At 27.1% G+C, this 18,733-nt stretch overlaps 3 protein-coding genes across 5 annotated transcripts in view; 1 reads left to right on the top strand and 2 right to left on the bottom strand.

Annotated features, from left to right (window-relative positions):
* LOC126838245 (uncharacterized) overlaps nucleotides 1–18,733 on the top strand; it is a 160,609-nt gene that overhangs the window by 1,838 nt on the left and 140,038 nt on the right. The gene's annotated exons all lie outside the window — the stretch shown is intronic.
* Nucleotides 871–18,409, bottom strand: LOC126838247 (uncharacterized). Of its 2 annotated transcripts, none has more exons than XM_050572534.1 (11): nucleotides 18,255–18,409; nucleotides 18,085–18,151; nucleotides 17,969–17,998; nucleotides 17,877–17,900; nucleotides 17,535–17,585; nucleotides 17,343–17,372; nucleotides 17,191–17,244; nucleotides 16,814–16,867; nucleotides 1,551–1,580; nucleotides 1,278–1,370; nucleotides 871–1,123 (listed from the first exon to the last, which is right to left on the bottom strand). In XM_050572534.1, the coding sequence occupies exons 2-11, from the start codon at nucleotides 18,143–18,145 to the stop codon at nucleotides 951–953; spliced, it is 600 nt and encodes a 199-aa protein (XP_050428491.1). In that variant the 5' UTR covers nucleotides 18,146–18,151; nucleotides 18,255–18,409; the 3' UTR covers nucleotides 871–950. The 2 variants fall into 2 exon arrangements, with proteins under 2 accessions (XP_050428491.1, XP_050428490.1); XM_050572533.1 differs by lacking the exons at nucleotides 871–1,123; nucleotides 1,278–1,370; nucleotides 1,551–1,580 and adding exons at nucleotides 15,333–15,760; nucleotides 16,281–16,373; nucleotides 16,546–16,575.
* On the bottom strand, nucleotides 2,943–5,659 carry LOC126838246 (uncharacterized). Of its 2 annotated transcripts, XM_050572530.1 has the most exons (11): nucleotides 5,502–5,657; nucleotides 5,332–5,398; nucleotides 5,226–5,255; nucleotides 5,126–5,149; nucleotides 4,796–4,858; nucleotides 4,487–4,516; nucleotides 4,332–4,391; nucleotides 4,026–4,079; nucleotides 3,739–3,768; nucleotides 3,539–3,631; nucleotides 2,943–3,362 (listed from the first exon to the last, which is right to left on the bottom strand). In XM_050572530.1, exons 2-11 carry the CDS (start codon nucleotides 5,390–5,392, stop codon nucleotides 3,073–3,075), a joined length of 735 nt encoding a protein of 244 aa, XP_050428487.1. In that variant the 5' UTR covers nucleotides 5,393–5,398; nucleotides 5,502–5,657; the 3' UTR covers nucleotides 2,943–3,072. The 2 variants fall into 2 exon arrangements, with proteins under 2 accessions (XP_050428487.1, XP_050428488.1); XM_050572531.1 differs by lacking the exon at nucleotides 4,487–4,516 and having other exon boundaries at nucleotides 5,502–5,659.

Below are 18,733 nucleotides of genomic sequence, written 5' to 3'. Positions count from 1 at the left end.
TATTTGCTCACGCGTATGTTATTTACTGTCGTCTGCCTCGCAAATAATGATATTGCGAACACAAATTGTATTAATGTAAAAAAGTACTATTATAAAATTACTCCTTAGCTCTACTTTAGACAAAATACACTTGCAATCGACCAGTCGACATTTCCATTGGTCATCTTGGTTTGTTTTTAAATTTAATTTGTCTAAAAATGAAATATTTGTATTTTGTAGTTTGTAGTTTGTAGTATGTGTTTCGTGAAATAATATAATAGCAACATAATTTATAAATATTCCCAACCGCTCTAGCAGATATTTAAATGAATAAAGCTAGTGGGAGTATAATACAAATGTGATTTCGAATACAATAATATTTATAAAATGTACTCTTGTTACCCTTCACTTTTTATTGATATTTTAGCTTCGATGAGATAGCTGAAACGGTATTGGTTTTTTAATGATGTGTTTTTAATTTTATTTTGTGTGTCTGTGAATGCGATAATTCTTTAATATTATTTCTGACTATTAAAATTAAGTAGACCTGAGAAGTATGGAGCTAAAAGTGTAGTTAAGTAATTTTCCTTAAGATTAACGAAATTTTATAATTTATTTTATGGTTTAAATGCGCTTCTACCGCGAATATACTTTCCAACTATACTATCCATTTACCTAAAAAAGTATTAAACAACTAAATAAATACAATACATAAAAAAGACAAATATTTTTCTAATCGTGGTTGAAACTGTTTATTTCTAATGTAATAAATGTATTGACAATTTTGATTTAACAAATATGGAACAATAATTTTTCTATAATATTATGAGTATTACAAAACAAGCTGTTATTATAATTTCTGATCAACAATATAGTGTTTGAGAAGCAAGTGAATAATATGGAGGACCACTACCGCCGAATTGAAGTTGTCCACCTAAGTATTGGTATCTGATTTCATCAGCGTTTACAGCTTATGTAACACACTGTCTTTTTTCGACTAAACGAGTATTTTGATTTCTTATATCTTCGACTTCAGCGGAATACACATATGACCGTGGGTTTTCGATCATCTTGAACAATCCTAATAACCGACAATAATTGCCAAAACCTCGGTAACTTTCATTAAAGTCGGGGTTTTTACCATCTAAAAAAAAAAAAAAATACAAAAATTAACATATTTGGTTTGTTGGTCAGATTTTACACGTATATGATAATCCATTAAATAAAATGTTTAATTTAATGGATCTATACAAATCATTAAATAAAAAATACTAAAAAAATTCGATACGCATATTTACCTAACGTAGAATTGATTAAATTTTTTACAACTACTAAAGTTAATGTTCTTCTATCTTCTCCCAATTTATCCAGAGTGACGTTTTTATAAGCCGCTTAATAACAAAAAAAAAGAAAACAAAAATAGTGGGCCTTAATAGAGTTGCATTACATTTTAAACAACTTTAATGTTGCCAAATGTAATCTAACCTAACATAACCTGGTACTTTATGGAGACAAAATGTACAACGTTATCCCTCCCTTCCCATCATATATATATATATATATATAATTACCTTCGTTTTCTATTTTAGGTGGATCGATATCTGTAGACAAAATTTAAAATTTTATATAGTTATACAATTGATAAAAATCAAATTTTATACTTTACTATAGCAGCCGTCAAAAATTGAGGAAAATTTGGTTAAATTTAACAATGTAAAATATTATAACGTATAATCGTTTAATTTCTAGTTACCATTTTAACTCAGAATGACTAAGAAATGTCAAATTTAATAATTGCTTGTATAAATAAGTTACATATTATACTTACTTGTCACTTCCTTTATTGCTCTTTGCATGTCTAACTGGAAAATTCCCATCGATTCTGAAATAAATAACAAAAGAAATTTGAATGTTCATATTTTATTATGTTTGAAATCAACATGTAAGTATGTGATTTTTCTAAATAAATATAAATTATAATGATCTGAGCTATAAAACAAAACTAGAAAAAACATAAGCAAATCTTTTGAACAAACATAGTTAAGTAATGAAACGAAGCAATTTTTAAAAAAGCGTACAGGTGGTCCTATTTTCCCTTGACCATTACTATTATTTAACTAACCTGAAAAATATATCTATACAATTTAACGATTTTAATTGTTAGCATCATTTTATATTATATTTTTCTGATTAGTCAATTTTTCTATGTTACAAAATTATTTAGTTAAAGAATTTAATTTTAGAATTAAATTCGGTTTTATGTCTGTAATCTTAAGTGTCATATATTTGGGGTGAAGGGTTTTGTAAATATTTTATAAATTTATTTCAAAAATAAAGTGATAAATATAAAGTGATAACACCAGCATGAAGAAGTATGTTGTCTTCTGATGACCGTCTTTTTATAAGTGCTCACAAGAAACTGTTCTGCTAATCGGTTTGTAAAGGAGGAAGAAGGATGATTCATATGAAATGGATTTTCGTGGCATGCTCAGTGTATGTGCGATATTACAATTAATTATATATTATTGGAGCAAATGTATTATTCTATTAATTAAGTTGATGGTGGTTAGAATTTCAAAAGGTGACTAACCATCTTCAATGTGTCTGACTCAGAAATAATATATAACTTTTATTTTTTTATGAACCTTACAGTGTTACAAATTTATTAACGACTGTTTTTCAGAGTTTTGTCCCAGACACAAAGGAACGTGGATATATTTATTTTGTTAACCGTCGAAGGAGTTTTGGGCTGTTAGGGGAAATGTCCCAATTTCACCAGTGTAGTGCAAATGCCTATACGCCAAGCCGTCTAAGTTAAATAGTTATACAATTTTGTCTTTTTATACTGAATCGATAGTGACTATTTTCTTGATACATTGTTTAAACTATACTTAAAATATTATCCATATACGTGGTAAAGTATTAAACAACTAATAAATACAATATAATATAAGCAACAAATATTTTTCTAATCGTGATTAAAACTGTGTATTTTTTAATTTAATAAATGTGTTGACAATTTTGAAGGTATGAAAAATTATTTTTCTATAATATTAACAGTACTACAAAACAAGCTATTATTATTATATCTGATCAACAATATAGTGTTTGAGAAGCAAGTGAATAATATGGAGGACCACTATCATTGAATTGAAGTTGCCAAAGTTGTCCACCTAAGTATTCGTATCTGATTTCACCGGCGTTTACAGCTTTTATAACACACTGTCTTTTTTCGACTAAACCAGTATTTTGATTTCTTATATCTTCGACTTCAGCGGAATATACATATGACCCTGGGTTTTCAATCGACTTGAACAATCCTAATAACCGACAATAATTGCCAAAACCTGGATAACTTTCATTAAAGTCGAGGTCTTTACCATCTAAAAAAAAAAAAATACAAAAATTAGCATATTTGGTTTGTTTAATATTACTTTTTTTTATTGGCAAGACACAGATTTTACATGTATATGCTAAATCATTAAATAAAATATTACATTTAATGGATCTATACAAATCATTTAATAAAAAATAAAAAAAATTCGATACGCATATTTACCTAACGTAGAATTTATTAATTTTTTTACAGCCACTAAAGTTAATTCTCTTCTATCTTCTCCCAATTTTTCCAGAGTGAGGTTTTCATAAGGCGCTTAATAAAAAATATAAAAATAAATAGTTGCTATTATATTTAAAACAAAAGCAAGTATAAACGGCCTACAATACATCCGAAAACTTTATATATAAGATTGTGATTACCGTATTTGGGTATTCGAGGTTCCTTGATTTCTGTAGACAAAATATAAAATGTCTCATACAATTGATAAAAATCATATTTTATATTTCACTTTGTTATTACAACTATAATAATATAACCTAAGATGAGGAATTTCCACAGGGGTTAAAAAAATGTATTTAAAATTTTTTTTAGAAAATTCTTATTTTGCAAGTTCTAAATATTGTATATTAAATGTAAAAAATATATTACTATAAATTATCAAATTTGATATATTTTGTTTGTATAAATAAAATAAAATAAAATTTACCTGTTATTTCCTTTATCTCATTTTGCAAGAATGCCTGCAAACGTGCCAACTCCTCTAAAATGCAAAATAAAAGAAATTTTAATGTACATTATTTATATTATGATTGAAATGAACATGTAAGTATAATCTCAATATGCGAAGACTCTGTGTAAAGTATAAACGTATAAAAATTGTTATTGAACAAAGAAAGCTTTTAAAAAATGGTCTAAGTAACTTGTTGAGTGCAAATATTATAGAAATAAAAAGTTGTTATGTGCAAATTGTTTACTAAAATTACTGAAACACATACTGATGTACAGCACTCACCACTATGGTCAGTTTGAGCTATTAACAAATTCATTATCGTTAGGCTCTCGATTGGTCTTTCTGAAATTAAAAAAAAATCATTTCATACTTAATAATTATGTGTTATGTTATAACTATGTAGAAATATTTCCATAAAATGTTAAGAAAATGAATACCCGGTGCTGAAAACCACAGAGTTAATAGCTCTGAAATATAAAGTAATATAAAATAAGTAATGGCTAAAATACATTGAAAAACCATATTACAATAAAGAGATGGGGTAAATAGTGATAGTATCAACTTAGTTGGTCAGCAAGATTTTGTTTAAATTTTAGAGTAAAATATAAGATTTATATCACTGATAAATTTGCATAAATTAATTTGTTGCAATTTTATATCATATATAAATAATTTTTTAATATTTTCATATCTACTAGCATACTTTATCATTATTCGTATTTTATTTACTAAATACTTATAATTACCCATGTTTTTCCTTTTTTGCTGCTTGTCAAGAATAACTTTTCTCATTATTTTTGGCAGGTGATCTGAAATAAACAAATTATAATGATTTGAGCTAAAAAAAAAAACTAGAAAAACATAAACAATATTTATAATCATACATAAGTAAGAAATGAAACAGTGCAATATTTAAAAAAGCGCGCTGTTTGTCCTAGTTCCCTTGAACTTTAAAAATTTTAAACTTATCTAAAAAATATATCTATTCAATTTAGCTATTTCAATTTTTAGCAGATATTCAGATAAATATGTTAAAAACTTATTACTGATATATTTAATTGTTCAATATATGTTACCTTCTACCAGCTGTATATGGATGTCTGTAAATAAATTATATAATATTAATAACAAATTGTTATTAAAAATTATTTTATACAAAAAAAAATAATTGCTAACTTGTTTGGATAACCTTCTTAGTATGTTTATCTACAAAAAAAAAAAAAAAAATGAAATGTTAATATTTTTTTAAATTATATTTTTACTTGTAAAATTAAATAATCACCTAATACAGCAACACAAAAGTTTACCATGGCAAATGATGCTATAACATATATAAGTTTCATTTTGATCTGCAATTACCATAATAAACATGATATCATTTTATATTAGACTCTATAACATTTTAAAATTAATTCGGATACATTTCAAAAGGTTTATAAATAATGTACTTACAATCTTGGAAACTGGTCGGTATTACTTTAGTAAGTTAATGTAACGATGGGATCAATATGTAAAATATTAACCTGAACAATTTGTTTTAAAGTGATTTTCTTGAGACGTGTGGATAGACTTTTATAAACAGTGAAACCAAATAATCTTACAGTATATTTCGCAGGGCGCCAATAATAATTTATATACATAATTTTTTTCTAAAATATCATTTCATATTTACACTACACTGACGCAAGTAAGTTCAGACTTCTTTGTACTTAGTTTATTGGTTTAACGTTACACGTGTCTGTTAATGTCTACACTGTACATTTTAACAGTATACCATTGTACATGCTATATTATTGATCAAAATGATATTTAACGTAGCATTGAATATAAGTAAAACAATATAATACAATTATTTTGGATTTTTCTGGATATTATAGTTATTTTCATAAGGCCCATAATTTTTCACTATATATATACATATATATATATAAAATATGTCCTTTTATTTATAATGGAATTCAGATTAGAAGTTCTGGCCAAACATTTGCGCGAATAATATTTAAGACCTACTTATGATATGAGGTCTCTCCTCATAATGATATAAACTAAATGTTTGTATTATATATCTAATTACTTTGATGTTGAACAATTTATATTTTGTTAATTTATTGAAAGGATGTGTTGTGTTTTACATGACCTTAGGCTAGCAGAACTATTATTTTACACAAAAAATCTATATATTTATTATTTAATGTTGATCATTAGCTAAGTGACACAAAATATTAACAAGAATTTATTACTGACTGTTAACCTAAATTCAAACCAGGTTAGTATGTTCAAATCAGTATAGTACTAACCTATCACACTGCACAGTATGAACTAGCACAGCAAAGAAGTACTAAAGTGATTGGGTTGAACTGTTTGGTTTTTTGGACCAATATGGGACGATAAAAATCGAATTTTAAATGCCCAAAGAGTAAAAAACCTTTTAGTTAATCGTTTTTTGAATACATCCTTTCAAAAATTTCCAATTTTCAACAAATATGCATTTTTGAAAATAGTCAAATTGGTTCTAAAATCGTGTGGAATTTTCGCCTTAAGACACAGTACTAAAAAATGCCGTTTAGAAGTATCTAGCGGTTAATATTTGTACATATCGCATACGTGTTCTTTTTTATTTGCGGTTTTTTATTTGCAATAATTTTAACTTGAGCCGTTACATTCTAAAACGTTATACCTAGATTGTGAAACACTCGTGTACACAAAAAACGGTTGTCCTTGATTTCTAAATCCGAGAAAAAAAACGCAAAAAATGTACATATTTTCAACTTGCAATAATTCCTAAAGACCTATAATTGTGGGCTATGATTTTTAACATTGTCAATTGGTTTTGTATTATAGTTAATATACTACACACTTGTGTGTGACAACCGATAAGACGAGACAAAGATAATATAGAAACGCAACGATTCGACGGTTTCATTTTTTTTTATTTTCAAGTTACACCGATGAAGTTCTACAAACTTTATTGCTAAGACTGGAAACTTGAAAACAAGAGCGACGTGGTATTTTTATTGATTGTAAACTTATTGCGATAAAAAAAAAGAAAGAAAGTAAAACAAAAATAGACGTGTCCGAAAGTTGAATGCGTGAACTTATTTGTGAACTTTTTACTTTACACACAGCGTCTGTGTGTTATGTAAAAAAAAAAAAAAATGGTGCCAACGCAACGACTCGAACATTTTTGTGGCAAAGATGTATTTGAGGCAATTGATGTATTTGATGTATCTTAGGTCTGGTGGTGGTTTTTTTTATTTTGGTATTTTCTAGCCAAAGTAATAAAGTTTGAAATGAAAAACATGCTGACTCTTCGGCTTATCCCGTACAGACACAAACGGAATCAGACAGTCGAATCCGTTATCTCCACAAACCTCCACCCGTCGCCGCCATTTTGTCATGATTGAAATGTAAGAAAAAAAGTCTAATATACATTCCTCTTTATTGTCGATTCCTATGACTTAGTGGTCGGTTTAATAGCGTTTTTTCGAAAGTGATTTTATCACTATCAGATTTGGAAATTCCTGTAAATTTGTGACCTCGCTGTCCCACTATACCCCGACCCCACTGTACTGATTTTTAATGTTTAAGAACTCCCAAAGTAATTAGCCAGAACTGGTTATCGACCGGTATATTATTCAGGAAATAATTCTCAGCTTAAATAGTAAATTAAATAGGTACACGAGTTAATGTTTAAGTTTTTAAAAGTTGATAGGCTTATGGAAAATAATAAAAAAAAAGGTCAATGTTTAGTATTTTTATAATATTATAAAATATGATAAGGAAAAATGTTTAAAAAAAAAAAAAAATACTACAAAATTGCAATTATTCTAAAGCGTAATCATTCCATATTTAACCACGACGACATATTCGGTTTGAGTTCAATAACATTTTTTAAATTAATTTTAAAAATACCCATTGCTGCTTCATGTTTCGCTCAATTTGAAAATATTTAAAACGGTCGAGACCATAAAAGATGGTGGACAATTTCAACAAATTAGGGGTTCCGTTTTAGGCCAATACGAATCAATAAGTCATTAATGATAAGACCATTGCATAGGTGTATAAATTATTTTAAGTATTGTTAGAGAGTGAGGATTTTGTATAATTTCGCACATTGGCGCATGTGTTTCAAAAGTTACACCGAATTCAAAAGTAAATAAAGATTTTTATGTACGATTTTCTATGGAAGTATTATTTATCGAATTCTCGCCTAAGCATTAATTCGAAAACACAACTTTTTTACCATAGAAACTTGGGTTGTTCGATGTTCTTTCCCATTTCCAATGTTTTAAGAAATTCATGGCCAACCCGACTTATTGACGATTTTCTAGAATAATAAAAAAAAAAACAATTTACGTGAATTGTTTTTGGTTTTCTTTTGTAATACAATGTTATTTCAAGGTCATTGTAATTCCCCCCCCCCTTCGTTAAGATTAATTTAGGGAGGGGTGGTTTTGCAATATCTTATAGCAACTTGTATGAATAATAAATTTAGACATTTATGTTAATCTATTTTTTGTTTTTTAGTAAAATAGAATTTGATTGAAGTTTATAATATAATTTAAAAGAGCCGTAGTCTTTTAATAAGTTGGATTATTATTATTTTTATTGTGATAGTACATACATAGTCGCGTTTGCATTAGTCGAAGTAATTGTTCAGACTTAAACGCCAAAACAGTTCACTAAACTGCCATAATCTGCTATGCAAGGTTCCACTCTAAACTCAATGGTCATCCGAACCAACTCGTTTACAACCTCCCTACTAGTAAACACAATATTATGATACCGACCGTTGGGACCTAACCTAACCTAACACGGGTCGATGTTACCAACCGACAGTTATTAACGTGTGTTCATTTCTCACATCTGGTACACCATGTTTGTAATTGGTCCAGTATTAAAAAAGTTTCAGTTTATACAGATAAAAAAAAGCCCACATCACAGTAAAACCAATACCTTCGCCGCTCTGCATCGAAGCTAAAAGTATTTCATTTTTTATAATATTGATTGGGGCATAATTAACCAGTCACCCTGTATATATAGGTACACTATTTAATCAGTATAATTGGACAACGGCTTATTTAATTAATAAATAACTTATACTATTGATATGGAGAAAATGAGTTTTAATAAATTGTTATAATGGTTAATGAACATTTTATTTTTCGGGAAAACGTGGTTAATACTTTCAATGGAAGTAAGATGAAATATGATGAACATCATGGATGTTTTGGAAAAATTATAATATTTGAAGTATTTTTCTGTAAGACATTTTTTTACATAGGTTTAATAACTACTATATATTTTTTTACCGTTGGCGTTAACACCTTTTGTCGTCTAACTTTGGATTAATCAAATATACGCAAGACGCATGTGATATGCTACCGTAGTTTGAGTTTTGCATCTTTATGTAACAAAAAAAAAAAGAACACCCGTAGAATATATAAAAACATGCAATAATGTTTTGGTCAAATTAGTTTTCAAGAATAATATACCCTGATCTTTTATTTGTTAAATAAAAATAAAAATTAGAGCCAGTAAATGTTGAAATTTTAATTTCAAATCGATCAGACTCAATACCAAGTAGATACATTTTGTGAATTATAGGGTTGCCACTCAAAAGAATTGGTCCAGTATTAAAAAAGTTACAATGTATACAGACACAAAAAAAAGCTCACATCATTTCAAAAACCAATAGCATCGCTGCCCCACATCGAAGTTATAAAATAGATCACGCGCGTGATTTAAAAGTGACACCGAGTTCAAATGTAAGCGAATATTTAAAAATATGATTTGAAGTGTTGTTTATCGAATTCTCGCCTAAGCGTTTACGCGAAAACACAATTTTTTTAGCACAACTTTCATACCTGTTTGATATACAAACAATATTAAATGAGAAAAAAAACGTTATAAACATTACTACTACGTACTAGATGGCATAATAAGAAAAACGAGTAAACGTTTTCAAAATTTTACCCAAAAACCGTATAGCAATACGGTAACCGTAACCGTATTACAATTGTATGACCAAAGTGTGAGTCTGAGTTTACTGTTTTTCTTATATTTTTCGATAAATATTATTTTGACACCGTACGACTGACAATATTCTTTATCATCAACACGATGACTATGATTGGACTCCTCTTACTTAACATGGATATGTGATTTAATAAAACATATAACCAAAATTTGTATCATTCGTTGTCCTACTTTGATCTACAAAAAAAAAAACTTTAAATCGAATTACAGAATTAAAAAACCAAAATGTAAACGTCCTATTCATAAATACACTACACTGATGTTTTATGTCGTTTGTTAGACCTATCTTCAGACTAATTGTCAGTTCTTAAATCTTAAAAATGCGCCAAAAATATGTCAACCTTTCTCGCGGGGGGGGGGGGGTGTCAAAATTTCGGTTTTTCCATGTGAGATTTTGTTGATAGCACATTTTATATTGAAAATGTTAAGGTTATAGTAAATCGAAAATATTTTCAAAAAAACATAAAATTTCGGCACTTGTGCACACATGAGAATGTCTGAGTACATTTTTTTTCCATCGATAAATATTCATGCATTTTAGGCAGAAAAAAACGTCGACCTAACGACAAAAACAATGTATAAAATTGTCAATGTTTGAATTTCCAATTTTTTTTTTTGTTTTCTTTTGCACATCTCAGTGGTACTTTTTACACGTTGAAAATTCAAAGGTCATAGCAAATCGTCGAAACTTGAAAACATTATCGAATCGGATACACTATTAACATACCATTTGCGCACATAGATATTGTATTATTGTACGACTACTGCCTGTAATAGTCTGTAAAACAAATAGACACCTAACCTTAAGTATGGCTATCGGCGGATATTTACAAGGGAAAAAGCCATTAAAAAGTGGGGGTCGGGACTTAATTTGTACCGAACTGATTGAATAAGATAAAATCACTTTTAAAAAATGTCATTATAATCTAAAAATTATGCTTGGTAAAAAAATTACAAAATCATGCCAATATAAAATAATTAAGTAAATTTTATGTGCCCCATTCTAGAAAATACTTATGGTATACTAAGTAAACACAACTTTTTTTTTTAATAAGTGAAAACTTTACTATAGCTATAATCTGTCTCGAAAGTCTTTTCATATTCTTCTAAACGCCAGTAGTTAGAACCGCGTGTCTTAAAAATATACTGAATTATACTAATTTAAAAAAAACAGTACATATCGATAGTATTTTAAAAAAGTATTTAAACAGACAAAATTGTTATAAAAATAATAAGGACTAAAAGAAAGATAAACGGAAGAAGTTAAGACGAAAACAATTGCTGGTTGATAAAATAATTTTCATAAAAAAGGCATAAAATTGTTAATGTGACATTGCCGCCGATAGTGTATTTTATTTAGTAGAAATATGAAGTAGGTATTGATAAATGCACTATGAGGGCAATACTGTACTTAAAATTAGCCTATAATTATTGCATACAACTAGCACGAATCATGTTTTTGAGGAAATTCAATTTAAAGTTTAAACCTGCTACCAAATGATTAATTTTAATACTTTGCAATTATTTTTGCTACCAGATGCTTGTTGTTTTAATTTTAAGCTACTTAGTTAAATCTCAGCCAGACACCAGAATTTTAGGTGATAGCTATTTATGCCCACTCCACCTTTACCCAAATTACGGTACTAGTTATCATAAAATTTTAATTATAACTTAATGTTATATTAATGTAGCGAGTGAAGATGTTATAGAAAATTGGCAAATCAAATTTAACCAGTATGACGATAATAAGGATAGTTTAATTTCTACGGGGTTTTCAGAAACTATTATTCCAAGTCAATAGGTATCTATACTAAAAATATGTAATATGTAATTATTGTTAAAGTGACACAACAATGTTCTGCGTTCATATCGTCATACAATCAGTTGACATAAATATTTTCTGGAGATGATCAAATTATATTTAAAAATTTTAATAAATTGTAACCGCTAATGACGATTTTTAATATTTTTGCAATTTTCCATAATTTTGAATTTTTTAACTTATTTCCTTTACCTTTTTCATATGTATTAAATTACAATAAAGAGAGCTATTTAATGATTTACTGTTACAACTTTTAGTAAGTTACATAAAAAAAATGTAGGTACTACATTTCACAATTTGCCTATAATATATATTTTGTCCCAAGACATATATATTTGTACTTGTGTATCGTCAGCCGTAGCAGCTGAATCGCAAAAAAAAAAAAAGAAGACTCACATCATAAGTATACTTTAACGACTGTCAACTAAGGCCACCGTTTGTTCGACGGTTTATGACTAATTTCAATATTTTACATAATTATCGTTAGTTTTAATAGTTAGCATAAAAAAATAATCAAAATATCAACTGCTAAAGATTGCTCTGTATTTTCTGCAAAATATTCTTTAATTAAAAAGAAAATGAAGCGTATGAGTATGCATTTAAGTTTAAAAAGTCCAACTTTTTTAGACCCCCAGAAAAAGTACTAAACGTTTTCAGACGTTATTTGGGTACATTCGTTTACTTTGTCTACTTTTTGCTCATCGATAATGAAAACAAAATAATATATCGTTGTAAAACATACACCTTACTATAATGTACAAGTACCTTCAAATTTGCTACTTAAACCTGTAATTCTTGTAGTTTTGTGATTCGATGTGCGTTTAAATATTGCACTGTTCGCATAAATGACATACAGTGCTCGTTTGTGTTAAAAATATTATACAAAGCCAAAAGACTGTACATATTTTTTAGATACCCATGTTAAACTTGCATTAATAACGGTGTACGACAAATAGTCATGGTCATTAGAGTTTCAAGGCCAACATGACTTGCTGACGATTTTTTTAAAGTTATGATAAAACCACCTATGTGAATCATTTTTTGTTATGATATTTCAAGGTCATTGTGATTTTTCCGCCCTTGGGTAACATGACTTGTATAGATCCATTAAATAAAGTATCTTATTTAATGATTTATCATATACGTGTAAAATCTGTGTCTTGCAAATAAAAAAAAGTAATATTAAATAAACCAAATATGTTAATTTTTGTATTTTTTTTTTTTTAGATAGTAAAGACACCGATTTGAACGATAGGTACCGAGGTTTTGGCAATTAATGACGGTTATTAGGACTGTTCAAGTCGATTGAAAACCCAGGGTCATATGTATATTCTGCTGAAGTCGAAAATATAAGAAATCAAAATACTGGTTTAGTCGAAAAAAGACAGTGTGTTATAAAAGCTGTAAACGCCGATGAAATCAGATATGAATACTTAGGTGGACAACTTTGACAACTTCAATTCAATGATAGTGGTCTTTCATATTATTCACTTGCTTCACAAACACTATATTGTTGATCAGAAATTATAATAACAGCTTGTTTTGTAGTACTGTTAATATTATAAAAAAATAATAAAGTGTTGAATAAAAAACCAAAATTACTACTTTAATAAATAGGTTTAAGCAATATAATTAAAATTCCGGTGTAGTTATTGCAAAAGAGCGAAACACTATTTTCAAAAAAACACTACCCAAGTACCTGGTAAGTATTGTCGATTGTTATAACTGAATTACATTACAACATTCATAGTGGAATATTTATAGGATACAAATTTTTATTTAAAAAAAACAACCCTGACTTTAAAAAAACACTTTAAAATTGAGAAACAAAATATATTTTTTCACTTAATTTAAATTGTCTTACTGACTTACCTAAACAAATGTAATTAGATTACAAAAAACCTACAAAAAACTTCAATAATTAAAAATTGGTTAGTACACTTAAATTTGTTTAAATAAATTTAATCCAAAATATAAATAAAACACCATAATTGAATGTTTTTCATAGACAAATAAGGAAATTATTAGAATTATTAGGAATACAGTTGGTAATTCTTGTAATTATTTTGTCACTAAGCAAGCAATGATCAATATGACATAATAAAAATCTAAAATTTAGTGTGAAAATTAGATCTGTTAGCCTAAAGTAATAAAACACCACATATCATTTAAAGAAATAAACAAATTAAGTAAATATATTTTAAAATTTAGTTTATATCATTATCTCTTTTTGTACTATACATTTATCTATAAGTTTGTCTTATATATTATTGGTCAACAGTGTGTGTTTTTTTCATACTAGAACTTCTAAACTAGCATCGGATAACAGTAAGTATTAATGTTTGTTGCACTTCATCAGTATAACTTAAAAGTAAACCACCCCAAAAAAAAAAAAAAATGTAAAAGCTAGCACAGTGAAGAAGGGTTGGAGTGGTGAAAATGCACAATTGGATGAAGGAGGGAATAGGGGGATCATAGGTCTATAGGAATTATAAAATATATTTTGTTTTCTTGATTTTGAAAGTCAGGGTAGTTTTTTTTTAAATTAAAATTGTTATCATATAAATATTCTACAATGAATGTTGCAATGTTGCAATTCAGTTAAAACAATCGACAATACATAACAGGTAGGTATATTTAGGTAGTGTTTTTTTTAAATAAGTATTTCGCTGTTTTGCAATAAATACACCAGATTTTTAATTATATTGTAAATACATATTTTTTAAAGTGATAATTTTGTGTTTTTATTCAACACATTTTTTCTTCGGATGAAATGGTTATTTGTTTGTAAAACGACGTCAATGTGACAATATATAGCAAAAAATCGAAAATGATTAAAACAAGGTTATTATTTTTATTTTTAAATAGATTTTATCAACGTAAGTCGAATTATTAGAATGTATTATTCTATTAATTAAGTTGATGGTGGTTAAAATTTCAAATGCTGACTCAAAATCTCCAATGTGACCGACTCAGAAATAATATTTAACTTTTATTTTTTTGTGAACTTTACAATCAATATTTTTGATCAACTTCGTTTTTCAAAAAGAAAACACAAAGGAACGTGGATATATTTATATTTTTAACCGTAGGAGGAGTTTTGGGCTGTTGGGGGAAATGTCCCAATTTCAACAGTGTAGTGCAAATCCCTATACGCCAAGTTGTCTAAGTTAAATAGTTATACAATTTTGTCTTTTTATACTGAATCGATAGTGACTATTTTCTTGATACATTGTTTAACTATACTTAAAATATTATCCTATACGTGGTAAGTTGAATAATTTACAATTTTGTCTTGTTATACTCAATCGATAGCGACAAGTTTCTTGGCACGTTGCTTTTACTATACTTAAAACAATATCCATATACGCAATGAAGTATTAAATAACAAAATTAATACAATATCATATAAGCTACAAACATTTTTCATATCATGATTAAAACTGTGTATTTTTTAATTTAATAAATGTATTGACAACTTTGATTTTAGAAGTTATGGAAAAATGATTTTCCTATGATATTAATATTACTACAAAACAAGGTGTTATTATAATTTCTGATCAACACTATTGTACTTGAGAAGAAAGTGAATAAAATGGAGAACCAACACCTTCGAAGTTAAGTTGCCAAAGAATCCCATTCACGTATTCATATCTGATAACAGGGGCTTTATCAGATCTTATGATACAAGTTTTTTTTTCGACTTCGCCAGATAATGGATATCTCGTTTCTTCGACTTTAGCAGAAAATACACATGAATCTGGGTTTTCAATCATCTTGAACATTGCTAATAAGGAGCACAAATTGCGAAAACCTGGGAAACTCTTATTAAAGTCGGGGTCTTTACCATCTAAAAAAAAAAAAAAATACAAAAATTAACATATTTGGTTTGTTAAATATTACTTTTTTTTATTTGCAAGACACAGATTTTACACGTATATGATAAATCATTAAAAAAAAATGTTTAATTTAATAGAAGTTTCACCTAATTCAATAAAATTTTGTAGTTAATTGTGTATTGAAGAAAATAGTTTATGGTGATGGCTACATAATGTAAATATACCAACTTTCATTTTAGCTAAAACATATTAGGTTAGGTCAGGGATAAATTTAATTAAATTGATCTGACATTAAAACCAAAATATTTTATTGACAGTGAAAGAACTATAACTAAATTAAAGGATTGTATGTAACCTTATTGTTACTAATAAGCGTTTTTTAGAAAAAGTCTAGTTCAATATCTATGTTGTTTGATGTTCTATAGTTCTATTGTAACAAAAACTAAATCGTGTGTTACTGTGGTAAGAATGAATGTGTGTAAAAAAAATGTTTACATATACAATGGTAAAAAAATTCAATATGATATATACCTAACGTAGAATTGATTAAATTTTTTACAGCTTCTAGAGTTAATTTTCTTCTATCTTCTCCCAATTTTTCCAGAGTGACGTTTTCATAAGCCGCTTAATAAAAAATAAATAGTTGTTCTTATTTGAGTTACGTTAGGTAAATTTTAATGTTGCCAATGTTATACAACGTGCCATTAGTATCATAAAAGGTACTTTGTGGAGACAAAACGTTAACCCTCCCTTCCTTCAAAAACATCCAAAAACTTAATATATATATTGTGATTACCTTCGTTTTCTATCGTAGGTGGATCGATATCTGATATAAACAAAATATCAAATATTAATTACAATTGATAACAGTCAAATTTTATATTACTATAGTAGTATAAAAGTAATACATTATAGTAGTCATCTAATGTTGGTGAATACTTGGTCAAATTAAACAATGTAAAATATAATATCTTTTAACACCTAGTTACCATTTTAACTCAGAATGACTAAAAAATGTAACATTTAATAATTGCTTGTACAAATAAGTTATATATTATACTTACTTGTTACTTCCTTTATTGCTTTTTGCATGTCATACTGTATAATTGCCATCAAGTCTAAAATAAAAAACAAATTATTTATCATGTGTAGAAAACTGTGTAAAGTATATATATATATATATATATATACTGGTATACTTCAGTATGATTTTCAGTAATTATAGTAAACAATTTGCTCATTACAACTACTTATTTCTATAAAATTATATATAAATATATACAAAAAGTGTTATAGAACAAAGAAATCACTAATCTCTTATGTCTAAATGAAGATGTATCTTGTTGAGCGCTAATTTTATAGAAATAAGTAGTTGTAATGAGCAAATTGTTTACTATAATTACTGAAAATAATAATAAAAATACTGAAGTATACCACTCACTATGTCCAGTGGAAGAAGAGGCAAGACTCCCTACTAGGCTTTTGATTGAGTTTTCTGAAATTTAAACATGAAATCATTTCATACTTAGTTAATACGTAGGTATAATGTAACTATGTGGAAATACTTCCATAAAATGTTTAGAAAACGAATACCCGGTGTTGAACACATCAATGACAAAATCGCTGAAATTAACATAATATTAATTAAATAATATTTAATAATCTATTCCGTTTAGTTTTTATAAGGATTATAAGATTTATAAAAAATAAATTGTTGCAATTTTTATCATACATACATTTAGTACATCTTTTTACATATTTTATTTACTAAATACTTATAATTACTCAGTGGAATATTTTTAAGAGAAACATTTCTCATCACTTCAGGCAATTGAGCTGAAATAAACGATTTATAAAGGTTTGATCAATAAAACTAATCTATAAAAAACATAAGCAATTCCTTTGATCAAACATAATTAAGAAATTTAACAATGCAATATTTTAAAAATCGGGCTGGTTGTCCTATTTTCCCTTCACCATTTATATTTTTTAACTAACCTGAAAAATATACCTATGAAGTATAGTATAAAAATAAATGTTTTAATTTATATGAATTAATTACTTGATATCAGATAAACATATTGTTCAAAACTTTTTATTAGTATTTTCATTTTCAATATATGTTACCTTTTGTCAGATCCATATGTAGGTCTGTAATTAAATTATGTACATACAACTTTAAAAAATGTTTTTATAAGAAAAAAAACATGTTAACTAACTTGTTATGATAGCCTCTTTAGTCAAATTATCTACAAAAAAATGAAAAATATTTTTATTTTATTTTTTATAGGTTTTTACTTTTTCATTTAGGTACTTGTAAAAATTCAATAATCACCTAATTCAGCAACACAAAAGTTTACCAGGGCAAATGATGTTATAACATATATAAGTTTCATTTTGATCTGCAATTACCATAATAAACATGATATCATTTTATATTAGACTCTATAACATTTTAAAATTAATTCGGATACATTTCAAAAGGTTTATAAATAATGTACTTACAATCTTGGAAACTGGTCGGTATTACTTTAGTAAGTTAATGTAACGATGGGATCAATATGTAAAATATTAACCTGAACAATTTGTTTTAAAGTGATTTTCTTGAGACGTGTGGATAGACTTTTATAAACAGTGAAACCAAATAATCTTACAGTTTATTTCGCAGGGCGCCAATAATAATTTATATACATAATTTTTTTCTAAAATATCATTTCATATTTACACTACACTGACGCAAGTAAGTTCAGACTTCTTTGTACTTAGTTTATTGGTTTAACGTTACACGTGTCTGTTAATGTCTACACTGTACATTTTAACAGTATACCATTGTACATGCTATATTATTGATCAAATTGATATTTAACGTAGCATTGAATATAAGTAAAACAATATAATACAATTATTTTGGATTTTTCTGGATATTATAGTTATTTTCATAAGGCCCATAATTTTTCACTATATATATATATATATATATACAC

This window comes from Adelges cooleyi, unplaced genomic scaffold, assembly GCF_023614345.1.
Source record: "Adelges cooleyi isolate 19-005CV unplaced genomic scaffold, UGA_ACOO_1.1 ACOO_flye_CR_arks_rails_tigmint_CR_PRNA_30, whole genome shotgun sequence".
In the NCBI taxonomy this organism is placed as follows: Eukaryota; Metazoa; Arthropoda; class Insecta; order Hemiptera; family Adelgidae; genus Adelges; species Adelges cooleyi.
Note: the sequence above shows the minus strand (reverse complement) of the source record. Positions and strands in the feature narration are given on the sequence as shown.

Excerpts from the sequence above, each read along its gene's own strand:
- LOC126838246 (XM_050572530.1), bottom strand. The coding sequence starts at position 5,392 with ATGAAACTTATATATGTTATAGCATCATTTGCCATGGTAAACTTTTGT. Across the intron at positions 4,859-5,125 it reads CCATATACAGCTGGTAGAAG|ATCACCTGCCAAAAATAATG; the intron begins GTAACATATATT and ends TGTTTATTTCAG. Across the intron at positions 3,769-4,025 it reads TGAGATAAAGGAAATAACAG|AAATCAAGGAACCTCGAATA; the intron begins GTAAATTTTATT and ends TTTTGTCTACAG.
- LOC126838247 (XM_050572533.1), bottom strand. The coding sequence starts at position 18,145 with ATGAAACTTATATATGTTATAACATCATTTGCCCTGGTAAACTTTTGT. Across the intron at positions 17,586-17,876 it reads ACATATGGATCTGACAAAAG|CTCAATTGCCTGAAGTGATG; the intron begins GTAACATATATT and ends CGTTTATTTCAG. Across the intron at positions 16,374-16,545 it reads ACCTACGATAGAAAACGAAG|CGGCTTATGAAAACGTCACT; the intron begins GTAATCACAATA and ends TTTTTTATTAAG.